Raw genomic sequence first — 24,197 nt, forward strand, 5'->3', positions numbered from 1 at the left:
CAATTGTTGCTTTTGATTGTATTATATAGCAGGGCCTGAAGCACAACAGGGACATGAGCTTTGTGAGTACAATATAATCAAGTTATGTTGACAAACAATATCAAAAGCATCTGCTCTTCTTTCCACTGTCTTGTGTTTAGTTTGCCGCAAATGTATTTCCAGGTTAATTTGGCTGTGTCACCAGGCCAGTTTTTAAAACACATGTTCCGATATACTCAAGATAGACGGGATCAAGCAAGTTATCATATAAATTATATCAGCCCTGGTTTCTACCAAACTTTAATACTGGCTTCTGGGAAACAATTATTGCACGTCTGGTACGCTTAAGCCTGTGATAAAACACAAAGACAGGAGTTTATAAAATACACAACAAGAGAAACTTCATCTTCTACAAATCCAATAATGATTCAGTTAACGCCTTTTATTAGGTTATTATTTGTTTATTATTAAAAACCCACATGAGAATTTAAACTGTGTTTGCGTATTTGTGTTGGGAGCAAGAGATTAAGAGAAAACTATGAAGAAGCAGAAGCAGGATGTGTGTGAACGTGTGGCCACTGGGTGGCAGACATGTGAGAAGTTAACGCTTCAAAATCAACTGTTTCATAATGTGCAACAAACTTAAAAGTGGTATTGTTTCTAAAATGAACCCTCAATGTAACATAACATGACAACACAACTCATATTAAAACTCGACTCATTTTAAATCTCAAATCTCCCTTAAAACTGAAGAAGCTACTTAGATGAGCGGCGAAACCTGTATTCTCAAAATTCTTAAAGTCCAGTTGCTTTTGAAATGTTTTTTTTTTTGGATATACCATGACATGGATGACTGACAACACAACTATTTCGACTGACTTTTAATTATGAGCATTCCGTTCACACCATCTTCCAACACACCTGACTAGTAACCAGGCGCTCCTATCACTAATATCGCGTCAGCACGTGGCCTCTGTCAAATTGGATAAGGCATTCTTGGTTGCAGTGAAGCTTGTCCCCCGGATATGCTGAATGGTACGGTCCACCTCATTGTTACGTCATCACGTCAGCCTCCAGAAATAAATAGTGGAGCTCTGCGCCATGAGGCTCACTTACAACAGAGGGTCCGTCCTCCCAGAGACAGAGCGAAGGCAGGGAAACACGCCGAGGCACTGCTTCAACTAAAAGAAAAACAAGAAACGCCGCCACAACACTTTAAATTGTCGTACCAGCAGCAGAAGCAGTCGTGAACGATGATGAACGGACAGATGAATGGTTTCCATAACTCCCTCATTGACGAGGACTGCTTCTTGTTCACGTCAGAGTCGGTCGGAGAAGGACATCCCGGTAAGATCCAACATGCCGGCCCCCTTGTCTTTATCCTGCAGCCGCTTGTCTGATGAAGTGTATCGCATTTAGAAATTTACGCCATTCTCTAACATCTCTGTTAATTCTGCGTTTAATTTGTGTGGGGGGGGAATTGGTATAAATGTAATTAAAACGTTAACGGCCTTTAACGAGGCCGGTATCAAGAGCACGCGCTGCAAGCTAATGTTAGCTAGCTAACGTTAATCTTTAGTGAATAGACCGAGATCTCGTTTGTCTCAACGAGCGACAACTAACATGTCGTAGTCCGTGTCACTCGTTAACTGTTGATGTTAAATTATATATTATTGTCCCGCTCTGATTAAAAATTTCCCGTTTTTGTGTAAATGCTTTATCATCCAGTGCTATTCTTGAAGCACGCGGTGGACAGTGGTAACGCGATCCTCCGTACAGAACGTGTAAGGCCGTTTTAATAGCATCCCTTAGATCTTTGTTTAGCGTTTATACAGTATATCGCGCACTCTTTCCGGTGCCCGTGTACTTGGCGCGCTCTCTTCTCCACCACATGTGTCCGTTACCAGCTGAAATGGCGTCTGCTGAGCCACTCCCACTGAATATGAACCGGGCCGGGGGCGCTAACCTGCCTCAGCTGATGCTCAGACCCGGTGTTCTGGTTTGCGTCCGTTCGTGGCTCACGGTGTCATTTTGTTTTTTTTTTTTTTTTTTTTTTTGTTTTTTTTGCAGACAAGATCTGCGATCAGATTAGCGATGCAGTCCTAGACGCCCATCTGAAGCAGGATCCCGATGCCAAAGTTGCTTGTGGTAAGGACACTTCTTGTTTCTGCTTGCTCATATTACCCCAAATCATATGGTGACGTGGACATGTAAAATGTTATTTATTTTTCTTATTTTCTTGCCTCGTGCAGAGACTGTTGCCAAGACTGGGATGATCCTGTTGGCAGGCGAGGTGACATCTCGCGCCACTGTCGACTACCAGAAAGTTGTCCGTGACACCATCCGCCAAATTGGATACGACGACTCCTCCAAAGGTGTGGTCACCACGTTCTGGTTTGTGCTTAAATACTGAATTGCTTGGGAGTTCTCTTTGGTGTTAATCAGCTGTGCTCTGTCTTCTGCACAGGCTTCGACTATAAGACCTGCAATGTCCTTGTGGCCTTGGAGCAGCAGTCTCCTGATATTGCCCAGGGCGTTCATGTCGACCGCAATGAGGAGGACATTGGAGCAGGTGACCAGGTCAGTAGCGGTGCGCCTGGAGTGAAATTACAAATGGCTGACCTTTTCTTTTTTTCACGTTTTTAATCTCTGCCTTAATATATCTTGCTCTGCAGGGTTTGATGTTTGGATATGCCACCGATGAGACTGAGGAATGCATGCCTCTCACAATTGTCCTTGCCCACAAGCTGAATGCTAAGATGGCTGAACTGCGGCGCAATGGCACCCTCCCATGGCTCCGGCCAGACTCAAAGACGCAGGTAAAGCCGTTACATCATTTCCCACGCTACACACACACACATTTTGCTTTTATCAAGAGATGCCGGAGACGTAGAAAATTAACCGCCTTACCTCCTCACAGGTTACTGTGCAGTACCGCCAGGACCGTGGTGCTATGCTCCCAGTGCGCGTGCACACGATTGTCGTCTCCGTTCAGCACGATGAGGATATTTGCCTAGAGGAGATGAGAGATGCTCTGAAGGACAAAGTCATCAAGGCAGTTGTTCCCTGCATCTACTTGGACGATGACACCATCTACCACCTGCAGCCCAGTGGGCGTTTTGTCATCGGGGGCCCACAGGTAAATGTCTCACGGTGTGGCTTTCAGGAACTGCATACCATGTGAGTAACTTAACCCGCTTAACCTCTGTAATTCTATTACAGGGTGATGCCGGCCTCACTGGACGTAAAATCATTGTGGACACTTACGGAGGCTGGGGAGCCCATGGTGGTGGAGCCTTCTCTGGGAAGGACTACACAAAGGTGGACCGCTCTGCTGCTTACGCTGCACGCTGGGTGGCAAAGTCTCTGGTGAAGGCTGAGCTCTGCAAGAGAGTCTTGGTCCAGGTGAGTGGTAGCATCAAATTCACTAGTCTTCATTTTAGACAGAGGGGCTACAAGAGGTTCCTGCCTTAAGTTTTCTGTGTTAGATACTGGATATAATACATCTATGTGTGCTGTATTAGGTGTCCTATGCCATTGGAGTTGCCCACCCCCTCTCCATTTCTATCTTCCACTATGGGACCTCCCACAAGAGTGAGAGGGAGCTGCTTGACATTGTGAAGAAGAACTTTGATCTCCGTCCAGGAGTCATTGTCAGGTAATGTATGACTCCTGAAGCCACCTGCTACTCAATGAATCGGCAGCTCCTGGCTCCTTCGTCTTTCCCGTCCCATATTTTTTTTTTCTTATTCAGTTGCCAGTATTGTTTTTGTTTTTTTGTATGTGTTTGATTTTTTTTTTCAATGTGTTAACTGTATACTACAGGGTAATAGCTAGCACCATCTTTACCTTTGTGAGTCAATGCTACAGTTTGTGACATCAATTCTTTATACGTGTACATATACAAACAGTGGTGGCAAAGGTTGTTTTTATTAGGGCAGACATTACTATAATCTGGCTAATGAAATCACATCATAGCCTAGTTAGATAAGCGCTGCTCTGTAAATTGGATAAGTGCGGTTTCCATCTGCAAGCTGCAGTGTCCTGTTTGGTTGGCATGGTAAGTGTCAGAGCATCACGTTTCCCACTCCACCAGCCAGTATCAATATTCATTTATTTACGGGGGATGGCCTTTGACACTCCCACTGGCTAATGTGAGCGCTAACACTTGTGTGAATATGAATGCGTGCATCTGAGTTCACTGGGTTTGACTGCTGCTAAATGTGTTGATTATGTATTCCAGGGAGCTGGATCTGAAGAAACCCTTGTATCAGAGGACAGCAGCCTATGGCCACTTTGGCCGAGACTCCTTCCCATGGGAGGTGCCCAAAAAACTCAAATACTAAACCTGTTAAGCTTTTCCCCCCAGGCCTGTTGGTGTATACTACAGAGAAGCCTCCAGGGTTCAGGGGGTGAAATGCCCTTGTCTCTCTAATATTGCTATCATTTACCATGACTCCCTTCCTCACTCCTCCTCCTCCCTCCTTTGTCTTGTTACTGTTTTCTGCTGGTTGCAGTATCATGCTGGGTCCTTAGAGGCATGCCTCGGAAACTTGATGTTTGAAAGAACAGGATCGGTTCAATGAACTTAAGCCCCATAGTGCTTCATGTTGTCCTATATTTGAGGTTCCCCTGCTTCTTGTTAGACACAGAGTAGCTGCGTTCAGTTGTTTTCCCTTGGGCATTCCACACTCGCTGATGTTGTCTGTCTTCTATTCAGTATCATGGCAGTAGCATATTAGGCATTGTACGATAGTCCTCTTTAATTTACTGGTGCTACTGGTGTTAGTCTCAATGTAGAAGCATAATTTGATAGTTTGAGGGTCCTCTGATCCAGCATTGTCCTCCAGAAAATTTTAGCTTTTTTTTTTTTAAACATTCCTCCCGTGTCAGTGTGGTACAGTAATTCCTCCACCAGGTGTTACTTTTTTTTTTTCTTTGAGTTAGCTGCTGTGTCCCCTCGTCTTTGTGGAGGATGCTAGAATGGCACAATTAAAATTCAAGGGTTGTTGCTGTTTTCACTAAAAATGCTATGCATTGCAGGCTATGGGGCTAGCCAAATCATAATTCAAGCTCTCAAATGAGCGTAACGCCTCAGATGCCTCTGCAGACCGTTGCTGTATTCTGACGTAATACAGAAAAGTCAGAAGCTGCTATGTCACTGCTCTGGTCTGCAGAGGTATTGGTTCTACTTGACGGCCGTGGAAATTTAAATTGTTATGCATTGAAAATCAATTTTTAAATTAATCCTTTTTAAATGTAGTTTCACTTTTTTATGGTTTTGAGTGACTAAAGGCCCTATTACTCCTTAAGTTTATCGACTGCAGGTGTAGCTACAGAGAAACCTGTCTGTCTTTATTCTTAAAGGGGGTGTGTTCTTTACCGCAGAGTCTTACTGGCTAGGAATCAGACTTCAACACTATTTATTTGTTCTCTGAATCTCGGCGTGGATACAGAGAAGCCGAGTTTTCAGAAGGCAGCTTTAAATCTTGAATTCCTTTTGACTTGATCTTTCAGTGTTTTGCTTGAGGCCCCAGAGTGTTGTACAGAAAAGCTTTGGTTGGCCTCAACAAGAAGTTGTCACTGGCTACTGTTAATGGCTATTTTACAACCTTTTTTTTTTACTTTTGGACTGCAGATCTTATTTTTCAGGTGGATTAGTTTTAAGATCCCTATTTAAAAAAAAGTCTGGTGCAATTCTAAGGCTTTGGCCTATCCCCAAAAATGTGATGGCAACATTTGGTTGGTGTGGTACAGAGAAACCAGCCTTGTTTACATAACCATCACATGTGTGGGATACAGTTGATACAGTTTTGTTCCCCTTTACCTCCCAGAGTTCATCCTGTTGGCTACAGTTAAGTGTAAGAGTGCCTTTTCTATTTCCTCTACTCCCTTTTTGCTTTTCTCCCCTCCCACATACATGCGTTCAACTTCCAGAGGAACAAGTAGCTTATACTGTAATATGCTTCATGTCTAGGCTGGGTAGTGTCCTAAATGCTCTGTAATAAACTACTCCTTTCAAAATCCTTTGTCTCATTGCTTTTCTTGTATTTTCACTGATAAGAAAAAAAAATAAATAAATAACTTGATGCGCTCAAGTTAAACCCCACAGTAAAAGCAATCATTTGCAATAATGGAAGTGTCGATTTTCATCTTATAAGACTCAAACCTGCACGACTGCTATGAGGCTATGAGGGGTATTACCCCACGTTATGGGCTGCCTACTCAAGCAGGTTGACTCCACCCAATGGTAACGAATTACAACAATGTCTTAAAGAAAAACAACATTGCAAAGCATTTTGTGTTTCAATGCCTTTGAGGCAGTGTGCAGCTATGCTAGGCAGTTGTGTGCATTGCTCATGCTTCCATGGAGATAAGATAAAAGGATAAAAGCAGCCACTTTAACCACCAACTGTCCCCGACCTGTCCTGAACAATTTGCTTCATACCTGTGTGGTCCGACATTCAACTCAACAAGTTTTGTTAGTTCACAGTGTTTTTCCATCACTATTATGGTGTCATTGGAATGAATGGGTGAATTCTCTTTTGCCCTGACAGGTTGTCTTAATCCTCATATCTGTTACATGTAACTAAAAACGGCTCATTCTTGCAGGCGACGTGTATAACATGTCAGCAGCATACGCTTACTTGCGGTTCATTAGGTAAACTAGTGAAAACTAATGTTGTATTTTAGAGACTGTAGTTTGTATTGCCGTTGTGTTGTATTCACACATGATCCTATTTTGACAAGTTATTTTAGTTGGATAAACAACAGAGTCACTTTTGTACTTAATTTAATCCAGTTTATCGGCACCACAGTTTACATCCATCAGTCGTGGAGGGGGATTTAGTGCAGGACTGTCACATTATAATGCATTTGTTTTCACTAGTGTAACTAATGAACTGGCCAATGAGAATATATTGTTTGAAAACTCACTGCATTTAACAGTGTGACATAAAGTATCTGGTGGAAGCAGGAGGTTTCATAATTATTGGTAAATTGGCAGTCTTACATGTTGCTCCTGGACCTGGTCCATCTCTGAGCAGATTGACACCAGTGAGCCCCTTTCATAAAAAGACCAGTATACTATTAGTGGGGACAAGAGAGATTAAACGGCTCAGCCAGCTGTCGCAGTGTTCAATGCAAGCACATGTATGTTAGTAGTTTTGTGTTGTGAAACCAGAAGTTGCCAGAGAGGATGGGACTAGGTATTTTAAAAGCACGAGACCAAGATTCACCTTTCACCATGATTCAGACTGTAAACATTCCAAGATGCATAAAGGGAGAGGCTTATTTCTTTGTGCAACAGGTTTTACAATTTACAGTTTAATGAAACTAATTTATATTCTCCTTTGGTTTGGTCACAGTGCTTACAGCTTTTACCTTTATTCCACATTATACAATAAATTGCTTTAAATTACATTATGTGCAAAATAGACACTTTTTCACAGAACGGGTTAGTAAAGGATTGTTTGTGTAATAGACAATGTGTAACGCCAGAAGGAGCGACAAATCCTGTGAGATACACATGTACTTTTCCCGAACAATGGCCAGTGGTACAGACAAATTCTGCAATAATAATAATTAAAAAAAGAAGGAAAAATTGTATTCTTTGTTAAACAATAGAGCACTAATGTTTTCATCATTTTTAAAAGGTTAATGATAAGTCTTCATGAAGTGTAACATTCAGGGGCATTTGCAGCGTTGCACTCGGACCACTTTATCAAGGTTTACTCACACGTGTCAAAGTGACCCTTGAATTGGTTGCAGAGGTGAGACAAAACATCAGGAATGTGTCAGTGTGACCGGTTAGTACTTTGGCACACATACATACATAGGTTGTGACCCGACCATAAAAAGCTGTTTTTCACCACAGAATAGTGAAGCACAGAACAATCACCTCACGGCAGAAGTTGACCTAGCAGTATGGAGCAACAAGGAGAAGAGATGCAAATCAGCTGCACCCAACCACATTATTCACTGACTACGCTAAAGCTTGTATGGTTTCATTCCTTTTTACCTAATTTCCCTTCGGGGATGAATTAAGTAATCCTAAAAAAGTCTTCCAAATAAAACAAATGACAAATTCCACCATGTGTCCTTTAATACATAGAAATACTGATAAATCACTTTGGTCTATCTTGTAATTTAAGTGTTGTTTGAAGTCAAATTCAAAGACAACACAAAGACTCAGGCTAGAACATTAAAAACAGTGGGCAACAAAAGGTGAAAGGCAAACATAATAATAATTTTATTTATAAAGCACTTTTGATTAAAAAGTACAGTAAAAACCCAGAATACACAATAAAAACTCCAGGACCTATAAAATAAAAACGGCTTCTAAGAAAAATAAATAAAACGGGTCCAGTGACTGGAAGTTAAGAACAAATTGCAAAGGCCTGTCTGAACAGGAAAGTCTTAAGGCCTCTTTAAAAAAAACATCCAGAGGTTAAAGATTCCTCACGACACGACGAGCAGTGGAGCAAAAGGCCTGGTCTCCCGTGGTCCGCAGTTTGGCACGGAGAACATTATTCTGCATCTGTGTGTGCAATTTGTGCGAAGATAAGACTGTTATAAATATATTTGGTAAGTTCAGGGACAACGTAAACTAAGATTGGCCAAGTCTGTGAAGGAAGGCTGTGTAAAGCATGTGACAGCTCGTCCACAAAGGCTACATAGTCAGAACTGGACCTTGGGATCATCTGTGTGAGCAAGTCTAAATATTTCTCAGACCCATAATAAGTACAAGTTTATATTGTCGTTATTATAAGCTGTGTTTGATACTCAATGCTCTGAATCTACTCTTCTCCACTTCACTCTACCTTTTAGAGAAATTAAGGTACATTCACTGGGTCTCTGGGTTTTCACCAGTTGATAAATAAAATGTCCATTACCAAGGAATTTAAAAAGAACTTAGGTATCTTACTCTGACTGAAAGCTATATGCAGAGCGCCTCAGCGGTTAGTGACATGAACAGACATGCCAGTATTAGTAAGACATACTATTACATATTGTAATTTTTTATTTATTTTTTTTTTTGCACGTTATTTAACTTTCAGGTGCACGGCTTGTGTTGGGTAATGAGGGAAGGGGGTGGGAGAACAAGAATGCTGTGAGAATGTGACATGTTTGTCAGCTCATTCACACTTTATGACAGGGACAGCTGGACGATCTGCTGAAACAGGTTCAGTCACAGAACACTTCAGCCTTGAAGGGTTAATGAAGGTAATTGCTATGTTTAACTTTGCCTAGAGGAGAAGATTGAATGGAAAACGACACGGGACATTTTGCAGATGACTGATCACTCTTTGTCAGCCATTAATGGGCTGCAGTGTATTTTTCCACAAAAGGAAAGAAACTAAATGAATTAGGGAACATTTTTAATATCTGCCCACTTCTCAGATTGTATTTATTTGTTTTTTGTTTTTTTAATTTACCTGTGATCCCACAGCCTGCCCACCAGGTGTGTGATTACCTGATTTGTCGCTACGTGTGGGTTGTGTCCCAGTGTCCCTCTTTTTTTTCTACTCATGTTTTAAACCATTTCATTATGAAATAGCCAATGTGGCTTAATGTTTTTTTTTTTTTTTTTTCTTTTTTTTTTCGAGCTAGAGGAGTGCCTTGGTGCCTTGCTTTGTATGTCCCTTCCCAAAGAGCACCCGAGTTGTATGCACAAAAAAAACTTCCTGAGCACCTGTAATTTGCCTAAGCACATCTAAATATGTGGATGTAACTTTTAGATCAAAGAAAAGGAAACGTTAAAATGAACTGAACATTCCTACCAGCAGTGGGTTTATTCAAATTTGAGTTTCTCATATTTACTTTGAGGTACAAAAACCTGCCTGACTAAAGCTCATTTGGAAATTTTAACATTAATCATCGTCTTATTTTGGAGTATTCACATGTGGTTTAGAGTTACTAAAAAAGTCTTCAACATATGTCCTAAAAATGAAGCTGAAACTAAGGCGACTGGACCTATCCGAACAGTTTATGGGTTTATTAGGAACATCTGTGTTCATAGGGCCCGTCTAAAACAAGACAACTACTAACCATACTCTGCATTTAGGAAGCTCTCCCTTGTGAATGGTATTTTATGACCCCTACTTGATATCTAGATGTACTTCTTGTACTTCTTGAAATCCGGCCAAGCACATCACTACAGTTACAGTATATCAAGTAGTAGCATTAATACTCGGGTGACACCATCGAACACCAGTAGCCGTTTAATTACAGCAGCTGTACGCGGCCCCACTGGCTCAGCCAAACGTCTATATTTAACTGAATGCTGGTGGGGGGGTTGACACCTCCACGGCCTTGAATGGGCAAGATCCACTCAACACTGCAACAGGATCGCGGCAGTAGCAGAAGCTTTTGGATGATGAAGTGAACAGGTCTGGAGGAGGCTTGATACCTCACACAGACTTTTTTTGGTCAATCTGATGATTTGCTTTCCCATAACAACGGGAAGAGAATCTTTCCACAACAAAGGTCTCGGCTGGGCACCGCCTGTCCTCAGCTCGCACGCCAGCCCAAACAAACCAGGAGAGAAACCAAACACAACACAGCGTAGAAACAATGACAGATAACTTTAACCTTCAACGTCTTTAATTGTTTCACGGCCTGTGCGATAGTCGGCAGGTCAGCTGTTCGGTCGAGGTCAGTGGGATTTCTTGTAAGGGTTAGCGGGCGATAGCTGATGCAACATTTGTAAGAGCTTGCTGTTCTGCTGTTGTGCAGGAAAGCGAAATCAAATCCACTTCTTTCTTCTTTTTGTTCTAAGTAAAGATGTGTGTCAAATCGAAAGGAACTTTTTTGGAACGTAATGGACAGACAGGGAAGGGGAAAACGCACATTTTGTTAAGTATTCTCAGCCAGTGGTTCTGAATTTCTCGACAGAGAAAGCGTCACGTGCACTAGCTGTGCTGAAAAATAACACCTCATCATGAAGTGGCTGATTTCTAATGCACCTTTAAATCGAGCTGTGTCATAGTTACCTGTGTCCATAGTTGCACAATTGTGTCTACGGGAGTTCATTCATTCTGCCTAAAACGTATTTCAGCTGAACTCTACCATTGTGCCCAACCCAGCCTTAATTCTATTGTTTTGAGTTACATAATTTGCTACTGAGGGGGTTGCACCGATGGAGGGGAAGGTGCAAAGGTGAGATGTGTGATTGGGTCATTTTTCAGCCAATTGAGGATCTGTGAAATCTGAGATAATCTGGGGGGAACAGGAGGGTGGGAGACATGTGAATGGGTCCCCTCTCTCACAAATTCAGTCACATGCTGAACGAAGGAAGGAAAAGGGAGCTGGCGTGCAGGGCGTTGACATTCTGGAGGGGAGTGACCACGTTCCACCAATAGCTGCGCAGAGCGCACTCCTCTTTGACAAGTCTTTACGTAACACTGCATACTTGGCCCGCCATGTGCGCGAAGGATGAAGTTAGCATATTTTCATGCATTAATGAAAACAGTGTCTTAATCTCTTATTATGGTGCGGATCAGCAGAATGTCTGCGCAAATGCCAAATCAACTTATTCTTTTCTGGAAATCTGTTTCCACTTTTCATGCACATGGGTTGAAGGAAAGAAAAAAAAATCAGCCATTCAATCTCTTTGAAAGGGCACAAACTGTAGAAGCCTTTTGCTTGCGGTGTTTTTGAAGCAGGAATGAGGACTGGGTTCAGAGGTCTCAAGAATTTGACTGGAGGGAGTTTGATCACTACTGACTGGTTCCAACTTTACCAGTGTTTCAGGTTCAATGGTTGAGCTACAGCAGCAAAACATGTTACGCAAGACCGTAATTACCTTTTGAGTTTTTAAGTAAAATTGAAACCTGGGTTGTATTTTAACTTGTTAGCTGCATAAGCATGACTCAGTCGTCAAACTGAACTTGGCCTGTATGTAAGATGTCGCCCTGGTTTCTGACAATGCACAGCAACTTCTTTGAGCCCCCTGCATTTTGTCAGACGAGCAGCTCTCAGTATCATTTGTCATATACACGAGTGTAGACTTTATATAGTTCTTTGGGGATTATGTGTCTATTGCTGTGAGGAAATAAACGAGAAAGAACTGGCGGAAGAACCGTCATATTCAAATTTAAAACCAAATTAAAATGTCGTTGGTATGGAAACGACACTCTATGGTCTGCATGTTATACACAAGAAGAATTGATAGAAAATGGCTGTTGAGGCACGTGGAAAGTGAAACAGCCTGAAAGGCCGTAAGACAGACGAACACTGCCATCTGCTGAAGACATTGCGTGAAACACCTTGGTTTTTCCTGTGTGTTTGGCTGTTCTTGTGCTTCACGGGCGCTTACAAAATGTACACAACACCAATATTGTAAAAATAATAGAAAACACACACATTTTATGACTGTTCAGTTTCACATCCAGACACAATTCTGCAGCAATGAATGGCTTTTTATGTTAATGTCTCTTTATATGTAAAACGTTCTCAAAAAATATTACATCATAAAAAAGAAATGTCTCAAGGACCCCAAATAAATTAGCACATTGAAAACAATGATACACTGTCGCCAACATTAGCATTGCTGCCACATCTACAAGACTCTCCGAATCAATATCAAACTAAATTTTTTTTTTTTTTTTTTTTACATTTCTAAACACGATACATCACAGACAGGCTAATTAATGTTCACTAAAATGTTTACATGTTGTCCAGAAAAGTGAGATCTTTGTAAACACAAGACCAATGTCCCGTTGAGGAGAAAGGTTTTAAAAATAACCTTTCTGCATGTTGTAATCCAAGGTGTCTCAGAGGTCTTTTCAGAGGGTGGGCACCCCTGTTGGCTCGAATACAGAGTTGATGTACAAAAGTAGATATGCATGCATCACTCGGGTGGTGGAAAACCTGGCTCGAAAAATGTCTCATCCAGCACTGGCTACAACTGCCAACACTGTAGAGCAACCAAAAAAAAAAACAGAAAAGAAAATGGAGACGGACTTTAAAGAGTTTCACAATACATGCAATGAAACTCATTTCGAGATCTGTAAAGCTACATCAGCCTTACGTTGGATTTCGAGCTAACCATTCCTCTTCTGGAGAAAGATAAGCTGCCATCCTACTTTCGCCTAATCCTCACATCTAAATGCGTTGTAGTGGTTGTTTCAGTCGTTTACGCTAAAAGCAGATTATGAGTGTCTACGCTAAACACAGGCAGTGACTTTACATTGATAGCTCTGTCAGGTTTGGTTTGCAGTTACAGGTTTTCTGCCTACCCTGGTTTTAAAACTGTAGTTAAGGAACATTTGTCACTGTGCCCCATCTGTCAGTGAGAGTAGCACAACCACTGCCGGCGTGCACTCTCCCAATGGTATACCCTGCTCTGGTTGTCGAATTTCTTTTTGATTTGGGGCATCAGAAACTTTTCTTGGACGGCTCCTGGGTTCTATATCTTCCTGATGGCCAGGGATGGTGAATCTAGAGAACCTTGGTTACATTAGTAACGCTGTGTTCCACGGTGACGCCCCTCCTCATCAAACAACCACTGCTGGTTCACGTAAAATGCCTCACTACTGGTGCACCCGCACAGGAATGTCACTACAGACACTAGGTTTTTAAGTTCCAGTATGAGGTGTACCGACATTAAACTGCTGTTGCGTTTCTTAATCAGCACCGTGAACGCGCTGTGAAGGCTTGAATGTTCATTGACATGTAAAAGTCTTACACTGTAGCTCTCACTGTTAAGAGACCTACAACACATTTCCCCAGGTCCAGTCAAGTTGAATGTGTACACTACAAGTCCCCAGTAATGTGAAGTGAGGTATGATGTAACATTTCACAAAAAAAAAAGAATAAACAAAAATCTCACAGTTGCCACCCAGCGATACTGTCTGTGATCAGTGCAGTTCTCTTCCCCTTTAGATGACTCTGTGTCATCACATTAGGTCTCTGCTGACAGTAACTATACGTGTTCCCAGAGTCCTCATTATGCCGAACACATAACAATATCAATGCTATGAAGGAGCACAGAAGTGTAAATCAATCAGTGCTCCTCTGTGTCTGTAGCAACCTGTCATATCATAATCACAGTTTTTTCATTCAGCGCTTGTCTCGTCTTTTATCAATTTCCTTTCGAATTCGAGCTTCCAGAGCTGCCCTCATGGCTGAATCCAGGATGTTCTTCTCTGAAACACATTCTACAACCTTTTCAGGCTTATCCCCCTGTAGAAACAGAAACAAAAATGCAACAAAATTAAAACCAAAGCAAACATTAAAGACCTACCAACGTTATACAAAAGAATGTGCGTGAACCTTGTGCACAAGGAAGGACGTAACGGTGCCACAGTCTGCCTGATAGTCAAGCCAGAACAGTTTAGTCCCATGCGTCTCCGTCTCTGTGCTTGACCCGCTCTCATTCCACTCTTCAGCGTCAGCACCAGCCCCCGGCTCTGATCCATCTGAGAAAACGGACACGCGCATTTATTTACTCCAGGGTACATCCAGTCATCAGCAGAAACCTAGAAAATCACCCCAGCACATCAATCTTACGTCTCCGTCGAGGATGGTACACTTGGATGTCGGGTCGACGGGGTTTCCGGGGGGTTGTGGTGTGCCTCCGTCGCTGGAGCTCTTTTGCTTGCTTCACTTCTTTATCATAGTCGTCACTTGAAAAGACAGGACACAAAGCTTTTGTTATTGAGTGGAAAATATATGGCACATGCTTGTCAAATTCACCAAAATAAACTATTTCCTGTGCTAAGTCACACCAACTCTGCTATTCTCTGGGGATTGTGGTGTAAAACAAATTGACTTATTTATATTCCTTCAAGTTTGATTCACTGAAATGCATTTCAAAAACAGAAATACTATTTGGTTATACTTCATATAGCTATGTTGTGGTGCCAGTGGTGAGAAAGAAAGGTCTTCAGGTCGTACACTAAACACCCCTGAGACCTGATACAGCCCAACAACCAGGGGAGGAAACATAAACACAGCACATACATTTCTTGGCTAAATTTAGACGTGTATGTTTTCCCTGGTTCTTGTCATGTCAAGCGACATATCTTCGATTGTTTCTTCGTTGTCGCTCTGATTCGATTTAAACATTAAAATCAACCTGTGATTATTTTCTTTCCTCAATAAACAGTTGTGTTCTGTCAACCAAAACCAGAGGCCTGCGAGACATTTTCGTTTTAAAAAGTGTCTTAATCATTCATTATTCTACAGCCCCTTTCGTTACTGCTAAATATTTACTTGTATGTACAAAATATGTAGCAACTACTTCTGTCGTGTCTGAATGTTTTGAACTAGCTCGTATACGTCTTACTAGCATCAGCTATCGGTAGCTGAAAAACTCACCGAGCAATCTGGTTTCTCCGGATATGGTGCAGGAAGCCGTGGCTCATATCCAGGCGGCCCGCACGTTTGTATTTCAACGGATGCTCTCCATCGTCCCTTAAAATATCCATCTCAACAAGAGATTCCAATACAACAGCTATGTGTACAAGCCGACCGATGATAGCAACAAGTCTCAATCAGAGTACCGTGTACTGACAAAAAGCTACATAGCTATAGCTGGCTAACGGTAAGTTGTTGTCCAATTATAACACTCGCGGAGTTTTAAAAAAACACAAAATCGTAAAAACAACAACAGAGTTTAATTATTCAACCTTATATAACCCACCTAAACAGAAATACTCATACAATGCAAATCTTTCCATATATTCACTTGTAGTTTAGTAGTGATAACCCGCTAAACATATGCAGGTTTGTTCTCAAACTCCGGGATATGTCTAAGTGGGCCACTCGCGATCTCCGGCGTCCAACCGCCGCGAGTTTCGATGTGTACGGTGTTTGACCCATTCATCTCTTCCAATTGACTCAAAGCCGTGTCTTCTATGTTGTGTGGACATTAAGACGGCAAGCTAAGCATTGCGATGGTTTCTCTTAAGCGAGAAAGAGAGGTCGATGTGGACGATGACGACAATGAAGACGAAGGTAGGTGTAATTTCTTATAACGTTTGTCTTGCGTTTGATTAGCTTGTAGCTATGTAGCAATAGCCGCTGGTGCGTTTGAATTTGTTACCGGGTTGCTCCAGTTAACACACAGGCGGGGACAGGCTGTTCCATGACTGTGTCGTTAAAACATATGCACCGCTCGTCCAAAACACTCCGTGTATGAAAATCAGCACCCTTCTACAACCTTTAGGCTAGGTTAGCTAGCATGTTTAGCTAGTTTGCGTTTAAACAATTGTCCACAATTTGTTTTGACCGTGTTTGTTATGACTCACTTTTTGTTGCAGTGGCAACCAAAATAGGACGGGGACGTGTAGTAGAAGACAGAAGAAGCCGGCACTGTCCTTATCTTGACACCATTAACAGGCAAGAGTTACATGTCCATGGCTAATAACAGTGCTAAATGCTAGTTAGCCGCATCAAACACAACTAATTTCCAGTTTTGTTGATTTTTCAGGAGCGTGCTGGACTTTGACTTTGAGAAACTCTGCTCCATCTCTCTCTCCCACATCAATGTCTACGCCTGCCTTATATGTGGAAAATACTTTCAAGGTAGGCAGATGACCTCACGTGTTAACCAGGCATCAAACTCCTTGTTGTACTTTGACTAATTTGGCGTTTCCTTGTTTCTTGCAGGTAGAGGTCTGAAGTCTCACGCGTACACTCACAGTGTTCAGTTTACACATCATGTGTTCCTCAATCTGCACACACTCAAGTTTTACTGTCTGCCAGACAACTATGAGATCATTGACTCATCACTAGAAGACATAACAGTAAGTAAAGCAATGCAATACAGAATTCATATTATTATATTAAATTAAACTGAGTTTACTGCCAGACTGACCTTAATATGTAGTGATATCTGTGCTTATAAAATATTACATCACCACTTATAACACAGTACACTAATTTGTTGCAACTTCTATTTCTGCAGTACGTGTTGAAGCCAACTTTCACCAAGCAGCACATTTCAGGACTGGACAAGCAGGGTAAACTGTACCGAGCCTACGATGGTACAACCTACTTGCCGGGGATCGTAGGGCTCAACAACATCAAAGCCAATGACTATGCCAATGTTGTGTTACAGGTATGGCTGAGTAATTATATGTCTTATCTGGGCTTTAGGACAATTATTTCAGACAATATCAACCATTCCACATTTACCTCCTCCTCTCAGGCGTTTTCCAATGTGCCACCTTTGCGAAACTACTTCCTGGAGGAGGAGAACTACAGAGGGATCCGCAGGCCACCTGGGGACATCATGTTTCTCTTGGTGCAGAGGTTCGGCGAACTGATGCGCAAGCTTTGGAATCCGCGAAACTTCAAGGCTCACGTGTCCCCGCATGAGATGCTGCAGGCTGTGGTGCTGTGCAGCAAGAAGAACTTCCAAATCACCAAGCAAGGTGATCCCCTGGATTATCTAAATTATACGTAACTGTTGCTAAGCAGGCTTTTAAAACATGCTGCCTTTTGGAGCCTAATTCTGTTCCTGTTCTGCAGGAGATGCTGTGGACTTCATGACATGGTTCTTGAACGCTCTGCATGGTGCACTTGGAGGCACAAAGAAAAAGCCATGTGAGTGGAAGAATAATCAGAGGGAGTTTGACTCCTAATTGTTAAGTTATAACATATGCAAATAAAGCTTTTAACTGTGATACCAAAGCAGAATCTCTGTTACTTTCCTGAATTTAAAATGTGTTGGTTTTTTGGAAAAATGCATGTTAAACTCTGTCCTTAATGCTGTTTCTGCCCTCAGCGATCATCACAAAAGCATTTCAAGGCTCTATGCGGATATTCTCCAAGAAACTTCCTCACCCAGATTTAGTAAGTTTCCTGCTTATGTTTTAAAATCATTCATGAAGAATATTTAATGTATCTTGGCTTTACAAATTAATAATTGTTAAATAATTGGACCAAGGTTTTTGTGATAAACAGTTATAAAATGCTTCTTTTTATTTGGAAGGATTTATTTTGTCACATATTTGAACTAAAGCTGACGCACCCTCCTCTCTAACGTTTATGTTTTTCAAATATTTCTAGCCACCAGAGGAAAAAGAGGCTTTGCTTGTGACAGAGGAGTACCAGGAGCAGATGTCCGAGTCCACTTTCCTGTTTCTGACCCTCGACCTCCCAACTGCTCCACTGTACAAGGATGAGAAGGAGCAGCTTATCATCCCGCAGGTCCCTCTCTTCAACATTCTGGGCAAGTTCAATGGCAGCACAGAGAAGGTACTGATTCGTCCACACCGCGCCGACTTTGATGAACAAAAGCAAAACAGATACCAGTGTTGCAATTGTTAATATCTAAATGCTGTTATTATTACTACGGACAAAGACTTTACTGTATCATTTTCAGATACAAACAATCTTAGAACAAAGTGTCCAATTTCTATATACATCCTCTCTATTTAAATTTAGTTTTATATAGAATTATAAAATAGATTTAGTCTATTAACTGTAAATAACAATTCAACAGTGACAATATACTACTGCGCTTTCCGGTCTCGTTCATATTCAGGAATACAAAACCTACAAAGAGAATTTTCTCAAAAGGTTCCAGTTGACCAAACTGCCTCCGTACCTCATCTTTTGCATCAAAAGATTCACCAAGAACAACTTCTTTGTGGAAAAGAACCCCACCATTGTCAACTTCCCTATCACGTAAGTGCTGTTCCTGTTCTATAGGACAAGGGGTGTAGCCTCAACATAAGTTGATGGGAGTAATTAATAACGTTATTTATTGTTTTATTATGCTCACTTGTGTGTATGTGCATTTTGTTCTTGATATAAGAATCGACTTGTCAGTTATGTCACTTTGTATTCACTTCAACAGGAATGTAGATCTTCGTGAGTACTTGACAGAAGAAGCTCAAGCTACGGAGAAGAACACGACTTATGATCTTGTTGCAAACGTAGTGCATGATGGGAAACCTACTGAAGGAGCGTACAGGATACATGTTCTGCATCATGTAAGTAGCAGATAGAAATTTATAGTGGGATTAACAAAAGAAAAGAAGTAAACTTAAGCCAGTGTCGCATGAATGTACGTTGTCTTAAACTGTAACGTGGCTCTTGGTTTGATCAGGGTACTGGGAAGTGGTACGAGATGCAGGACCTGCAGGTGATCGACATTCTCCCACAGATGATCACGCTGTCAGAGGCTTACATCCAGGCAAGTCTACCTACTGACTCATTCTGTGTCGTACTTTTCTGTGCAACATTCACAAGGCGTTGTTTTTTAAAGACTAATCGTCTGTACAGACGTTACATCCTCTACTATCGGTATTTAAGGGTTGTTTAATTTAAATTCTTGCAGTTGTAGTAACGTAGTGAGGTTCTGAATAATGATGCATTAACTAACTTCACTTTTAATTAATTGTGAAGCAAATATGGTCTTTGAACATGAGAAGGAGTCCTAGATTTACTAATTATGTCTTTCTCAAATAGATCTGGAAGAGACAACAGAGTGACGATGACACAAACAACCACATGGGGGAGTAAGTTCCTCAGAAGTTTTGTTTGAAAACAGCTGGGTTTTTAACGGATTGAAAAAAATAGAATCAAGGATGACATTGTCGGGAGAACTGCAGGACATTATTAACAACCTCAATAAGTAAATAAATATAAAGGTCTTTTTCGTGTTTTTTTTTTTTTCACACTTTTATCTTTTTACTGTTTGGAAATTTCTAAATAAACCTTCTCCAGGACACGCGTCTCCGTTTGTATGTTAAATTTAAGTAACACACATCCGATTAATTTAAATTTGGGACTTTTATTTGTACAGTCATTTGCGACAGGAATCATCAAAAAAGTAATACAATGTAACAAGCAGATCTGCATTTACTATATGTTGACCTGCCACTTGTACAAATTGTCTTATAACTCTGTGACTTATTTCATTACAACGGTATTATTGCCAGTCATTCATAATCACATATAGGAATACATAAAATAACACTGTTCACAAAACTTGCCAGCCTCAGTCATGCGAAACGGAGTATTTCATTCATGACCGAAATAACGTACCCCCACACCCACACCCACTCCCCCATCCATCCACCACCACCACCACCTTTAGATAAAAAAAAAATCAGTGCATTACATTTATTAATAACAATAATCGGTTTACCAGTGTAATACAATCAAGTCACCAAGTGCACACGGTTACAGAGCTGGAGTCTGGCAGGGTTCCTCACTCATGCTTCTTCCACATGTATTTCTCACAGAAGGCTTGATTCTGCAAATTAAGAGCGAAACAGAAACTGGGATGAGTCTCTGTGCTAGAATGGTACGGAATAAGTAGTTTTTATACTCAACTGATTTCAATCTAATGTACCTGCAGCAAGACATAATAAGTGACTATACTCATATTTTCAGTACAGACCGTGAGAGGTGAATTCTTGTTTCCATAAATTTGGTATTCACTGAAGTGCTTAATATTAGTAGTTAGGTGGTAGGTAGTTTTTATTATGAAACTAACATCAGGGGTAACTGAAGCCCTCAGTAGATAAAGTGATTTACTTTGGATAGGCACTGGTAATTTCATTTTGTTTAAAAACAGGATGCACATTTTGTGTTGTAATTTTCAGTGACCTATTGATTGATATTATCAGCCAACAACTCAGAAAGAATGAATTTGACCTACCCCGCATTTCTGAGCAGTTTCAACGTCTTTGCACCAGAAGCTTGGTCCCCAAGTACAAGGATTCTGTCCCAGCGGCTCCACCTGCTGCTTCTTCACAGCTGCGCACAGGCTGGTTCTCTGTAGGACGGATGTTACAAAAATATCCCGAACATATGAACCATTGCTCATGATTGGTGCTGCAGGGAATAGGGTTCTTTATATGAAGCAGTACATTCAGTTCTCAGATGTTGTTTTCCTTTTCCTTAAGTTGATAATGCTTTAGCGTATTTTTACCTCGCAGGCATGCGGAACATCCATCTGGTTTCCCAAAACCTTCTGCAGCTGAGAGCCGTAGATTGTGGTGAAAGATTCACACTGAAAAGAGAGTTAACAGTTTGTTTGTTTTTTGTTTTCGTGGAAAATGTCCCTGATTGTCACTTTTCTGAAAACTATGAGTAACAAACTGGACGGCTATTATATAAATGTACGTACAGTAATAGAAAGTGATTACATTATAATCTGCCAAGTAACTACAACCCCAAGACAGTTGGGTAATGACAAATTATGTTGACTGAGTTAAAGTATTTAATGTTGTGAAGGATGTTCGGTAAAACATTCTTAGGAGCACATGCAGGAACTTAGAGTCAGACCTTGGGGATGGCCTTCGGGTGATCCACGCACACAGATTGCAGGAAAGCAGAAGTCTGAGGCTGAGTGGCGTTGAGACCCAGGTGCAGTCGGCTCAGCATAGCCAGCGTACGGCAGGACTCGCAGTCTGAGGGCACGACTAGCTCTGGGAACTCTGGTGACACTAAGGAAGAGCTGAGGGTCAGGTCTAGCACCGTAAACAAATTATAACCAAATTTACTGATGCCAAACGTGGCTAACCTGGTCCAAGCTGCTCCTTGAACAAACAGAGGTGCAAAAGGGCGCAAATCGTGTGAGGGGCAGCCGAAGATAAAAGGAAGTCGATGATGGCCACGCCATATTTGTCCACAAAATCATCACATTGTTCCTTGTAATGCTTAGGTATCAGATCGCAGACCTCTCCCATGATCTTCCTTAAAGCCTCCTGTGGGACGAAAAGGACAAGATGGCGGTATTGACATAATAGGCCTGACTCTATGCATCTGTATCGGGGTAAAGTGGGGATAAAAAGATATACCTCAGTCATGTTTGTGGGCAACAGAGTCTCCAGCTTCTTGATAAAAAGCACACACAGGGTGCAAATAGGGTTGAGTTGCTCCTGGAGACAAGATTAATATTTTAAGAGACATTTTCACAAGCAGCACATAAATTAAGTTAACTTTCACTTCAGCTTTCATTTACAGTTCACTTCTGCTTTCTTACACTGACATGGGGTTTGGTTCCCGATTCAAGTGCAGAGTTGGGTGTCTCTTTAACTGCGACACGGGGAGGTATTTTCTGGGGTTCTTCCTCCTTGTGGGAAACGCAAAGTCCAAATGCCACACAGACCTCTGCTGGTTTCTGCAAAAACACAAGATTCTTAAATTAAACAGTAATCTCCCCATGGTTTCTGAAAAGGTTAAACATAGGTTTAACTCACCAGGTGAGCAGGTGTCTGTTGCAGGACCTTTGGGAGATAAGACTTTATCTGTGACTCGCACTCTGTTGCCTTTTCTTCTGGGAGGCGTTGGCACAAATCGTGCAGGACTTCATATACAGTCTCCTGTTAAAGAAAGTGACGAAAATTGCTTAATGACTGGTGTGGACAACATTTGTTTTTCCGCACAAACAGAAACCCATTTTACCAATGGGAGTTGCATTTAGGAGCCCTGACATTTAGATAAAGGAATATCTATTTACATTTACGGTTGTACTCCGCCCACACCCACCAAATGAGTTCCACAAAATAGTGAAGTGAAAGTTGCAATGAGTCTTAATACCTTAGCCTGGCTGCTGGAAATCATGTTGGCCGACACCTGGATGATCTGGCGGCATGGCAGGCATGTAAGCGTGTGATCTATACCTGGGACACTGGTCTGAACAGGAGGGGCCACAGTGAGAGCAATGGTCAGTTTTAGGAAAACAAACAAAAAAAAAAAAATAAAATAAGGCACTACTTCACAGATTATCTAATGAATTATCTAATACTGAAATAATTTAGATGATATTTTTTATGAGATGTCATGTAAATACAGTAATCTTACACATGTGTTTATTTATAAATGCTTACCACAGGTCTCTGATCGAGGGACAAAGGTTCAACAACCGCCCTGGCGTCTCCTTCATTGAAAATACCCATGCAGAAATAGATTATGAGTTACGAGGCAGACAAAGGCAAATATTTATAAACACAAGCACAACAGCAACCTGATTTATGGCTGCAGGATTAATGGCGACTAGTCAGGGGGCTCTAATGCAGACAATAAAATTTGACCTTACCGGACCACAGAGACACCGCGAAGACCACCAACATGAAGCCCGATGCAGACATGGTTTGAGGGAGCAGGGGAGGAAATGAAGAGCAGCTGATTTGCGTTATCAGAAACAGCAGCGCTGGTGTTTGCGTCGCACCGGAAATACAGCCGCGTCACCCCTAATGCGCAGGCGCTTTATTAAAAAAAAGCTCCACTGTAAATCACGACACTTCGACAGATAACACCTGGATAAACTAGCAACTACTCATTTAACACTAATTGAATACAATTTAATCTGTGTCAAAAATAGCAATATAGATAAATTGTAGGTCGTGGTTTATTTTAGCCTAGGACTCTCAATGAGTGGACTACTTACGTCAAATAGAGAATTAGTCTCATTGTTATTATTATCATTATTATTTTATCTGGTTAGGTACAAACAAAACTTAATATGCCTGAAATCCTTTTTATGAGTCACACAACTCACATAAAACAACAAAGCCCATGAAGACCTCTGAAATGAGCAGTAGATGGCAGTATACGCTTGAGTTTGCCTCCTCTTGACACAATGTTGCGTGAGAAGCATGCGGCTTCAATTATTAAATTAATTCAATTATTGAATTATTAAAACTAAATAATACATAGTCTTTGGTGTGAATGTTGAGAATCCGTCATAACACTTCTAACTTTTATTCTGTAGCATCAGGTGTTGGCTTCTTTTAGTGTTTATGTGAGTTAACAGCATTTCCAATAGAAATCAATGCTATGTGCACTTGTACGAAAATGCAACTTATCGTTGTGGATCCCAGTTGTTGTTGCCGTGTGTTTAGCAAGCTTGACGAGGAGGAGGGTGCTGAATTGTGCTTTATACTTTACATATTTGAAACAAACATCTTTATCTGTATAGTGTTGTTCATGTATTTCTTTTATAGATTTATTCCCAGTATTTCTCATATTTACCCTTGTGTCTATAGAACTTAAGAACTTGCCACGTTGAGCATAAAAAGCCACTGACTGCTTTAAAATTCTCTTTCTTCAACACAGACATCGATAAAAGTGCACTTACTGAAGGCCACTTTATTGCTGGATATGCACAGCTCCGTTTTCACTGTATTTGGTGCAAGACAACGATAACAAAGTCCATCAGTTTACCATTTGTCAGTTCTTATAAGACTCTGTTGTTGCAGTAGCTATTAAGTGACACATAAATGAAATATAATAGGTCTATAACT

At 41.2% G+C, this 24,197-nt stretch overlaps 4 protein-coding genes across 5 annotated transcripts; 2 read left to right on the plus strand and 2 right to left on the minus strand.

The window, feature by feature from the left end:
• The first annotated feature begins 1,077 nt into the window (after nt 1–1,077).
• Nucleotides 1,078–6,003, plus strand: mat2ab (methionine adenosyltransferase II, alpha b). The gene is made up of 9 exons (XM_047591944.1): nt 1,078–1,326; nt 2,050–2,127; nt 2,232–2,354; nt 2,447–2,559; nt 2,655–2,798; nt 2,900–3,118; nt 3,202–3,384; nt 3,504–3,637; nt 4,223–6,003. The coding sequence occupies exons 1-9, from the start codon at nt 1,233–1,235 to the stop codon at nt 4,323–4,325; spliced, it is 1,191 nt and encodes a 396-aa protein (XP_047447900.1). The 5' UTR covers nt 1,078–1,232; the 3' UTR covers nt 4,326–6,003.
• Nucleotides 6,004–12,319: 6,316 nt separating this feature from the next.
• c8h2orf68 (chromosome 8 C2orf68 homolog) lies at nt 12,320–15,553 on the minus strand. The gene is made up of 4 exons (XM_047591993.1): nt 15,304–15,553; nt 14,494–14,609; nt 14,257–14,402; nt 12,320–14,166 (listed from the first exon to the last, which is right to left on the minus strand). The coding sequence occupies exons 1-4, from the start codon at nt 15,411–15,413 to the stop codon at nt 14,044–14,046; spliced, it is 495 nt and encodes a 164-aa protein (XP_047447949.1). The 5' UTR covers nt 15,414–15,553; the 3' UTR covers nt 12,320–14,043.
• Nucleotides 15,554–15,733: 180 nt separating this feature from the next.
• On the plus strand, nt 15,734–19,667 carry usp39 (ubiquitin specific peptidase 39). Its single transcript, XM_047591932.1, has 13 exons — nt 15,734–15,942; nt 16,248–16,326; nt 16,418–16,512; nt 16,597–16,733; nt 16,895–17,047; nt 17,138–17,363; nt 17,461–17,535; nt 17,717–17,784; nt 18,001–18,189; nt 18,479–18,621; nt 18,794–18,929; nt 19,046–19,132; nt 19,408–19,667. The coding sequence occupies exons 1-13, from the start codon at nt 15,882–15,884 to the stop codon at nt 19,459–19,461; spliced, it is 1,503 nt and encodes a 500-aa protein (XP_047447888.1). The 5' UTR covers nt 15,734–15,881; the 3' UTR covers nt 19,462–19,667.
• A 47-nt stretch (nt 19,668–19,714) lies between these two features.
• sftpbb (surfactant protein Bb) lies at nt 19,715–23,158 on the minus strand. Of its 2 annotated transcripts, none has more exons than XM_047591947.1 (11): nt 22,991–23,158; nt 22,782–22,831; nt 22,492–22,587; nt 22,152–22,274; nt 21,941–22,072; nt 21,750–21,830; nt 21,473–21,656; nt 21,235–21,395; nt 20,879–20,959; nt 20,606–20,722; nt 19,715–20,197 (listed from the first exon to the last, which is right to left on the minus strand). In XM_047591947.1, the coding sequence occupies exons 1-11, from the start codon at nt 23,040–23,042 to the stop codon at nt 20,153–20,155; spliced, it is 1,122 nt and encodes a 373-aa protein (XP_047447903.1). In that variant the 5' UTR covers nt 23,043–23,158; the 3' UTR covers nt 19,715–20,152. The 2 variants fall into 2 exon arrangements, with proteins under 2 accessions (XP_047447903.1, XP_047447902.1); XM_047591946.1 differs by having other exon boundaries at nt 21,935–22,072.
• Between the last annotated feature and the right edge of the window lie 1,039 nt (nt 23,159–24,197).

This window comes from Mugil cephalus, chromosome 8, assembly GCF_022458985.1.
Source record: "Mugil cephalus isolate CIBA_MC_2020 chromosome 8, CIBA_Mcephalus_1.1, whole genome shotgun sequence".
In the NCBI taxonomy this organism is placed as follows: Eukaryota; Metazoa; Chordata; class Actinopteri; order Mugiliformes; family Mugilidae; genus Mugil; species Mugil cephalus.

Bases quoted from the DNA above. Each gene is read 5' to 3' on its own strand.
- mat2ab (XM_047591944.1), top strand. From the start codon at position 1,233: ATGATGAACGGACAGATGAATGGTTTCCATAACTCCCTCATTGACGAG. The intron at 2,799-2,899 runs GTAAAGCCGTTA...ACCTCCTCACAG, and splicing joins GGCCAGACTCAAAGACGCAG to GTTACTGTGCAGTACCGCCA. The intron at 3,638-4,222 runs GTAATGTATGAC...TATGTATTCCAG, and splicing joins CGTCCAGGAGTCATTGTCAG to GGAGCTGGATCTGAAGAAAC.
- c8h2orf68 (XM_047591993.1), bottom strand. From the start codon at position 15,413: ATGGATATTTTAAGGGACGATGGAGAGCATCCGTTGAAATACAAACGT. The intron at 14,403-14,493 runs GTAAGATTGATG...CCGTTTTCTCAG, and splicing joins GTACCATCCTCGACGGAGAC to ATGGATCAGAGCCGGGGGCT. The intron at 14,167-14,256 runs GTTCACGCACAT...CTGTTTCTACAG, and splicing joins CGTCCTTCCTTGTGCACAAG to GGGGATAAGCCTGAAAAGGT.
- sftpbb (XM_047591946.1), bottom strand. From the start codon at position 23,042: ATGTCTGCATCGGGCTTCATGTTGGTGGTCTTCGCGGTGTCTCTGTGG. The intron at 22,832-22,990 runs GTAAGGTCAAAT...TTTTCAATGAAG, and splicing joins CGCGGTGTCTCTGTGGTCCG to GAGACGCCAGGGCGGTTGTT. The intron at 21,831-21,934 runs GTAAGAAAGCAG...TCTTGTCTCCAG, and splicing joins GAACCAAACCCCATGTCAGT to GAGCAACTCAACCCTATTTG.
- usp39 (XM_047591932.1), top strand. From the start codon at position 15,882: ATGGTTTCTCTTAAGCGAGAAAGAGAGGTCGATGTGGACGATGACGAC. The intron at 16,513-16,596 runs GTAGGCAGATGA...TGTTTCTTGCAG, and splicing joins ATGTGGAAAATACTTTCAAG to GTAGAGGTCTGAAGTCTCAC. The intron at 19,133-19,407 runs GCAAGTCTACCT...TTTCTCAAATAG, and splicing joins TGTCAGAGGCTTACATCCAG to ATCTGGAAGAGACAACAGAG.